General features: G+C 39.3%; 1 protein-coding gene across 1 annotated transcript; it reads left to right on the top strand.

Annotated features, from left to right (window-relative positions):
• Window positions 1–13: 13 nt before the first annotated feature.
• gnb5a (guanine nucleotide binding protein (G protein), beta 5a) lies at window positions 14–8804 on the top strand. The gene is made up of 11 exons (XM_086027490.1): window positions 14–286; window positions 797–933; window positions 2622–2663; window positions 3667–3743; window positions 4447–4579; window positions 6077–6220; window positions 6330–6421; window positions 6522–6570; window positions 7575–7671; window positions 7754–7920; window positions 8004–8804. The coding sequence occupies exons 1-11, from the start codon at window positions 151–153 to the stop codon at window positions 8013–8015; spliced, it is 1086 nt and encodes a 361-aa protein (XP_085883616.1). The 5' UTR covers window positions 14–150; the 3' UTR covers window positions 8016–8804.
• Window position 8805: the final 1 nt, after the last annotated feature.

Below are 8805 nucleotides of genomic sequence, written 5' to 3'. Positions count from 1 at the left end.
GAGTGTGGACCACAGTACCCTGTAGCGTCTCGGTCCTGTGACGTCACGGGAGCAGCATCAGCTGTTAGCTGTGGGTGTGTGTGCGTGTGTGTGTGCCACTGCTTTAAGCCTTTTCGCTGCCCATCGCGGCCCCGCATAAAAGACAAATATATGAGATCCCCTCTGCTCCCTGAAATGGCGACACAGGAGGTACAGCTCAACGAGACTCTGGCGCATCTGAAAACCGAGTCAGAGTCACTCAAGTCGAAGCTGGAGGAGGAAAGAGCCAAGCTGCACGACGTCGAGTGTGAGTACGAAAAATGGAGAGGCCGCTCGCCATTCACCCTAGCGCCGACACATCAGAGCGGATGTTTGTTTTTCTGCATCGCAGCATTTCTAAAAACGCCAACGTAGTCCGTTTTAACATGAGGCAGTGAGCGGGATTTTCTTCACTTTGGCTCGGCGTGTCTTGACATTGAACAGGCTCGGTTTATTTTTGCTTCCCCGTTTGTCGAGCTCAGTGCTTCCATCCAACTGCATGGCACTCTTGTAGCATCCAAACGTCCCCTCTGCAGCGTAGCAACAACGTCAACGTTCGAGAGGAAGATATCAACATGTATTTGGATTACATCATGTTGCATGGGAGATACTTTCCGATGACATTGGCAGATTCGTGCAAAAGAATTATAATAATAAAGATTAGGCAATGTATTCATCCATTACATGCAGGCCTACTGCCGTTTTAATCCTACACTGGATGATAATCAGTAGGAGATTTCATGGAATACACGATGTGTGTGTGTGTGTTTGTGTTTAGTGCACCAAGTTGCTGAGAAGGTGGAGGGCCTGGGTCAGTTTGTCATGAAGACCCGGAGAACTCTGAAGGGACATGGCAACAAAGTTCTGTGCATGGACTGGTGTAAGGACAAGAGGAGGATCGTCAGCTCCTCACAGGTCACTCACACACACACACACATGCCTCTGCTTGTCATTTTCACTGATAGATCATCAGATTTGCTGCGAAGAATTTTCCAGTTTCACAGAATTGGGCTAAAGATTTCACATTATAAAGAAGTGGAAAAAGTACTCACATACTGCACATAAGTCCAGATACTTTGATAAATAAAGACTGTGAAAAGTAGCACTCATTCAGCTCCTTTACTTACTGTAAGTAAAAATAAATAAGTATGTATTCCAAAATGTGCTTAGGTACAAACGTTACATTAATGTTTCAGTTTTAACCGTTACGGAAACATATTGCTGCCATACTGCGAATACTGTAATATGTTTAATTTATGTGAAATATTTCACATAAAATGTGATAAGTTTCATATTTTAAGGTGATAAGTGATCGCATATTTCACGTTTTTAACGTGAGAAGTTTCACATTATAATGTGATAAGTTTCATGTTTTAACGTCGTAAGTTATGAGGTTAAAACGCAGTATATTGTACGTTTGTTTGATAAGTTTATGATGTTAAAACGTGATATATTTCACGTTTGAATGTGATGAGCTGAGCTTTGAAAATAAATGGATGCATGTTTTACGTTTCAACGTGATAAGTTTTACATTAATATGTAATAAATCTCATGTTGTAACATGATAAAGTTCACGTTTTAACATTATAACATAATATTGAACTTTTTTTTCAGTGTTGCGGCAGTACGCTAATTTAAATAGGCACCAAATATATTTTTTTTTTAACCCAAGAGCTAACTAGCGTCGATTCTGCCTGATATGCAATCCAAACATGTTCGCACATCTCTGTTAACAGTGTAAATTGATGCTAAACTAGCTAATGCTAACAACTGAAATGGAACACTTTACCTGTTTGTGTTCATTCAATTTAGACAGAATGTTTGAATGCCAGATGCTAGTGGTTGTTAGGCTGGCACAAGACACAGCATATTCGTCACCAATAATTCTTGCAGCTGACAATTCTTGCAGTTGTCATTAATGTCCCCTGGTTCACCTTTCTCCGGGTCTCTGCTGTCCCTATTTATTTCGTCTTATTAAACCCAAGGTCTTAATAAAAAAGTCACAATCTCAACCTAAGTTTACTTTATCTCGCTCTGTTTATAGCTTTATTAGTCATGTCATCATTCGCGGAAGTTTAAAAAAGTAACTCTCCTATTTGACAAAGAAAGGATTAGAAAGTACAGAAATCAATTGTACCGTAGAGAGTAAAAGTAAGAGGTACAGATACCTGAACAATGTACTAAGTACAGTCACAAAGTATTTGTACTTAATTACTTCTCACCGTTGATTATTTACTGCAAAAAATATTTATATTTGTTCATCTAATTTTGCCAGTGATGCATCGTGGCAGACAGAACAATTATATGTTCTTCCACTAGATGGCACAAGAAATACATTCTGTTGCCATTCATACAACAGAATAATTTATAGCACACACACCCACTTTGTAAATTTGTTAGTAAATTGAGACATCATTAGTTCAGTATACACATATTGGAACATTTAGTTTGGCGGTGTGGTGAGATTTCACTCGTCTGAAATATTTCCTTTGGCTCAATAAAGGTTTGCAAACACTGTCAGACAGTGAGATAAATATATAGTTAGATAGATATAAATAGGAATTGATAAAAAACCTTGTCTGCTTTTTTTCCTAAACTTGCAGGATGGAAAAGTGATTGTGTGGGACGCCTTCACCACCAACAAGGTAACTAGTCTTTTTAACGTAGCACACTAAATAAAACATGGAGCCCTATTTCTGCTGTGCTCAACATTATGGATGTCCTTAACGGCTCTTTGGCTCTCAGACCTTCAAAATAACATTCTTCAGTGATGCAGTGTTTGTATGAAAAGTGCTATATAAAGAAATATCGATTGGTTTATCTAACAAAAGATCATGCCTTAACCGGTAGAGCAATGCGATGCGACACCCGTGTATGTTTTGTTTATCAATCAATCAATCACATTTTATTTATATAGCACTTTTCATACATAAAAATGCAACTCAAAGTGCTTTAAAACATTCAGTTTAGTCTCACTGTGGCATTGATCATGCGAAATGTTTATTCGTGTTATGCGTGTGTGAAAATACGCAACACTTGGGTGAGTACATTATACAGTATAGTGACAGGGGTGAAAATTGGCTCAGCTTCAGAAAATAGGTGAGCTGTGATTGGTTATTCCCTGAGCCCTGAGCAAATGTGATGTTATTTTCAGTTGACAGAAGTGACAAAATGGCCGCCCCCTAAAATGGCTAAAAACAGGTGGATTTTGCTGCTTAGCTCATATTCCACAAACGCAATATTAAACAGAATGCCATGTTTAGTCTAGTGAAGGCGCATAGAACATATTGCAAATATTTTATAGGGGGTTACTTCTTTTTCAACAAACCAATTTTAGGGAAAAATGGCTAAATGATTAACCTAATAGCATAATTGCCCATGTCATTTTTGGATGTTTTTGGAAAACATGAAAAACAAAATTTTCTTTTTTTTTCCAGCAATTATCTCAAATACATCTTAAAATTAAGCACAAGTGTATTTCACGGAGTCTAAAACCTTTTCTAAAATTGTGTGTTGTTCCAGCATATGGACCAAGTGTACCAAGCAGCGTTTCATGTTGTAGTCGATTGTTCTGTTTGAGTGATGCACTCAAAAGATCCAATTGCTGTCCCTCTCTGAGGTGGCTTTGTTTGTTTTGATGTGGATCAGGAACATGCCGTGACGATGCCTTGCACCTGGGTCATGGCCTGCGCCTACGCCCCGTCTGGCTGCGCTGTAGCTTGTGGGTGAGTGCTGTGCCACGTATTGTCAACTTGCTTCTGTTTTTTGTTGTGAGATAGCGGCCACTATGTTTTGTGGACTTTTGATACACATGCACAACAACCTGTTCAATGTTGGGATAAATCTGGACACAAATGCAAGGTAACACTCGAAGCGCATCCCCACAACCCTCACCCCCGCCCCCCGCTCCACCAGTGGGCCTAAGCAGTCTAGGTGACAGCATCCAACGCCAGCCATTCATGTTAAACTCCCTAGGTTGCCCAAGAGTGTACATAGTACCGTCCTGTGTATCTAATCTTTTATCATTCTGAAGTACAAAGGCTAACAGCTAGCTAAACTATCCATCTAGCTATTGAACCATTTTCTAAAGCGCTTGTCCTCATTAGGGTCACTTGTGAGCTGGAGCCTAACCCATATGACTTTGGGTGAGAAGTTGGGTACACCTACTTTGTCCAAAGACAAACAAGCATATTGAAACTTATGGACAATTTGAAGTATTCAATTTACCTAACATGCATGTTTTTGGAATGTGGGAGGAAACAGTAAAAGCCATAGAAAAAAAATGTAAGAACAACTGCCACAATCGGTTAAGACAAGAAAAACACAAAAATTCTCCATGAATGTTATTTCACTTTTATTATTATCTTAAAACTATTGTCTACTATTGGAGTTTATTTTTGGGTTATTTGCTTCTGTATTCCGTCCCAGCGGTCTGGACAACAAATGTTCCGTGTATCCTCTGTCCCTGGACAAGAACGAGAACCTGGCCGCAAAGAAGAAGTCGGTTGCCATGCACACAAACTACTTGTCTGCCTGTAGCTTCACCAACTCGGACATGCAGGTGAGATTATGTGATTCTCTTGCTTGCTTAGTTCTTCAGCTAAGAGGCAAAGTGCACTTGCTTCAGGCTATGTATTTGTCGCTGACATATAAAATACAAGAGAATGAAGCCTTGTATACAACCGCAATTCCATTGAAATTGGGACCTTGGGTAAAATGTACGTAAATAAAAATAGAATACAATGATTTGCAAATCATGTTTAACCTAAACAGTATTTAATTGAATACACTACAAACACAAGATATTTAATGTTCAAACTGATCAACTTTATTTGTTTTAGAAATAATCATGAACTTGGAATTTTATGGCTGCAATGCGTTCCAAAAAAGCTGGGATCATGTTTGCCGCTGTGTTACAGCATCTTTTCTTTGAACAACATTCAATAAACTTTTGGAAACTGAGGATGCTAATTGTTGAAGCTTTGTAGGTGCAAATCTTTCTTATTCTTGCTTGATATACAGCTCCAGCTGTTCAACAGTCTCCGTTGTCATATTTTACACTTAATAATGCACCACGCATTTTCAATCGGAGACAGGTCTGGACTGCAGGCAGGCCAGTCTTGTACCCGTACTCTTCTACTACAAAGCCACGCTGTTGTAACACATGCAGACTATGGTTTGGCATTGTCTTGCTGAAATAAGGCAGGAGTATCCATGAAAAAGATGTTGCTTGGATGGCAGCACACGCTTCTCCAAATCCTGTATGTACCTTTCAGCAGTAATGGTGCCTTCACAGATGTGTAAGTTACCCATGCCATTGACACTAACAGCCCCATACCATGCTGGCTTTTGAACTTTGCGTCCATAACGGTCTGGATTGTTCTTTTCCTCTTTGGCCCGGAGGACACGACGCCCTCAATTTCCAAAAACAATTTGAAATGTGGACTCGTCAGACCACAGAACACTATTCCACTCAACGTCTCCAGTTGGTCCAAAATGCTGCTGCCCGCCTACTAACTGGAGCTCGGAAGATGGAGCATATAACACCAATTCTGGCCTCAATGTCCCAACTTCAATGGAATTGGGGTTGTATTTAAACACCAAAATGTTCAACCAAACAATATTATTTGATTGAACGAGGGTCCGCAACATTAATGCAAACATATAATCTGAAACATTAGCATGGATGTTACGCGAATCAAAAAAAATCTAGTCACAAACAACTGGAAGCTGCGCAGCCAAGACACATGCTGTGAATTGAAAACGAAACACTGTTAGAAATAAATTCTTACCATTTCATGCAAGTTGTAAATGTAGGACTGTGCTTCCGATAGTATTTAGTGCAGCAGTGCTGTACTCACCTCATTTGTGTGTTGTTGGTAATGCCTTTTATGCTCCGGGCAGTCAAGCTTTCTTACTTGTTTAATAATTCACTACAGCCAATTGTGGTTCATGTCCAGATCATTTGGTGTTTTACACAAACAACGCAGGCAGTCCATTTATAGCACATCAACATTTCACCCCTCTCATAATTGTCTGTCATCCGTTTGCCTTGAAGATCCTGACTTCCAGCGGGGACGGGACGTGTGCGTTATGGGATGTCGAGAGCGGCCAGTTGTTGCAGAGTTTCCATGGCCACGCGGCAGACGTGCTGTGTCTGGATTTGGCGCCCTCCGAGACCGGGAATACTTTTGTCTCAGGGGTGAGGGAATATCTTCACACCTTCTTGTGGTTTTGACTCAACTATTTACTGATATTTTTAGTTATTGAATTATTTTGTACATGGTCCTGCTGCCGTTGTTTTTTTGTAGGGCTGCGATAAGAAGGCCAATGTGTGGGACATGCGCTCAGGACAGTGCATCCAGTCTTTTGAAACTCATGAATCTGACATCAATAGTGTGCGGTGAGTCCCAAATTGATTATAACAGGATTATATTATGTTGTTGTCATATATTATGTTACATAATATAGATTAATCTGTCTCTCTCTTGCTCTCTGAACAGTTACTATCCCAGCGGTGATGCATTTGCGTCTGGCTCAGATGATGCTACAGTAAGTATTATTAAATATCTTCGATGATTTGATCCCTAGCCTTAACGTCGAAGTCAACCCAAACATATTTTTTTTGTTAAGAATATGTTCTATGCAGGCTCACTAGTTGAAACAAGGCATTCTGATAAATATTGCTCTTGTGGAATAAGAGTTAAGCCACACGTTTTTAGCCATCTCTGGGGGCGGCCATTTTGTCACTTCTGTCGACTGAAAATGACATTACAACTGCTCAGGGCTCAGGTAATGACCAATGACAGATCACCTGTTTTCTGAAGCTGAGCCCTGAGACACTGTGATGTCCTCTTCAGTCAACAAAAGTGACAAAATGGCCGCCCGCTGAGATGACTAAAAGTGGGTGTGTTTTGCTGCATGACTTATATTCCACAAACGCAAAATTAATCAGAATGGTGTGTTTCAACTAGTGGGCCTGCTGGGAAAATATTCTGGAAAAAAAGATACATAAATGATTGTACAATTACTTGAAAGGCTGTAATGGCCTAAGCCAGTACCCATCCTCTGTGAATAGCAGGGTCTACTGGTAATGCATTGACTACACACTCAACTGTGAAATAATTGATATTTTTTAAAAATATATTTGATGATGATAGTTTACAGCTAACGAAAATTGAAAAACAAAACATTTGCCATCTCAAGAAACAGAATATTATCTAAGAAATACAAAACATAAGAAACAATCAAAATTATTTTTAATACAGAAATAGGGTAGGAATTGACCTTCTGAAAAATATTTTTTCATATGTTTAACACTGGCCTTAAACACACGGGGGAGTTATTTAATAATGATTCAATACAAATGTTTTGCTTGCTACATAGGGTTCAATACGAATTCTACTTAAAAACTGTTAGTCCATATAATGAGTTTGACTTTTTGAATTGAACTATTGAAATGTAATTTTTTCCCATGATATTTGAATTTAGCGAGATGCACCTGTACAATTATTGCCCCTGCTGCTCTGTTCAAACATTGAACACTTTTGTTACAGTGCCGCCTGTATGACTTAAGAGCAGACAGAGAAGTAGCTATCTATTCCAAAGAGAGCATCATATTCGGCGTATCCAGTGTTGATTTCTCTCTTAGTGGTAAGGTTTGTTGCTACTTATATTTTGCTTACCTAAAGCAAATGCCTCTTGAAGATGAAACTATTGGTGTGTGCTTCCCTAGGCCGACTTCTTTTTGGTGGCTACAACGACTACACCATTAACGTATGGGATGTTCTCAAAGGAACACGGGTGTCTATTCTGTTTGGACACGAGAACCGTGTCAGTACGTTGCGGGTGTCCCCGGATGGGACGGCCTTCTGCACGGGCTCCTGGGACCACACTCTTCGGGTAAGACAAGGATTCTCATCGTACACGTTTGTGTTGTCGTATCCGCAAATTACTTTTATAACCGGCGCCGATCCTGGTTTCAGATCTGGGCTTGAGGACTCGGACGCAGGTGAAAAATGTCAGACAGAACACAAGCCTCGCGGACACAAAGACCTTTCTGTTTGCTAACGTACAATCACAGAAATGGACACTTGCTTTGTGGTTGTACATATCAAAAACATTGTTTGTACTTAAGTCTCACAGCCAGGTTAGATTAACATATCACTCTGAACAATTAAGCCAAATGATTGGATAAAAAATGCACAAAAAGGTGTTGAAATGTATTTGGTGAAAAAATATACACTTGTAGTGAATAGCATTCTAGGATAGAAGTGACACAATAAAGTGATGTGTTGTATGTGCCACATAAAGGGCATTGTTTGTTTATTATTAATTGTTTTGCACAAAATATTTTATGGGTAAGCCAAATGTTGATAAATACAGAGTACAGCATCATAGAAGTGCAAGAAAGCAAATTAATGTCCATAACCTGTTCCCAGTAAAAGCATCTTTCATTCAAGAAAGAAGCTAAACTGTCAATATTGTTGAAAAAAAAAGCACATTAAAATGAGAAGTTACGACATATTGTTTTTCTTCATCACCATGAATTTTATTTGCCAAGTTTCCACACATGCAAATCACTGAGGCTCAATGTGCATATCCAGTCATGTATGCGTGGTCCACACTAGAAAATGCTAATAAATGGAATGTACTCATTTCCATGCGGTTGTCCAATGGCTGTAATTTCATATTAACTGTAATTATTTTATTGTAGTTTAGTGTACAGTTATACAATTGACTGTTTATCAGATATTATCAACATAATAAACTGATTTGAATAATGAT

This window comes from Filicampus tigris, chromosome 4 (genome assembly GCF_054856515.1).
Source record: "Filicampus tigris isolate MCC_2025a chromosome 4, RoL_Ftig_1.0, whole genome shotgun sequence".
NCBI lineage: Eukaryota > Metazoa > Chordata > Actinopteri > Syngnathiformes > Syngnathidae > Filicampus > Filicampus tigris.
This window is presented reverse-complemented; position numbering and strand designations above follow the sequence as displayed.

Coding starts and splice junctions, on each gene's coding strand:
- gnb5a (XM_086027490.1), top strand. CDS start 151: ATGAGATCCCCTCTGCTCCCTGAAATGGCGACACAGGAGGTACAGCTC. Junction 287..796: donor CAAGCTGCACGACGTCGAGT/GTGAGTACGAAA, acceptor GTTTGTGTTTAG/TGCACCAAGTTGCTGAGAAG. Junction 3,744..4,446: donor GGCTGCGCTGTAGCTTGTGG/GTGAGTGCTGTG, acceptor ATTCCGTCCCAG/CGGTCTGGACAACAAATGTT.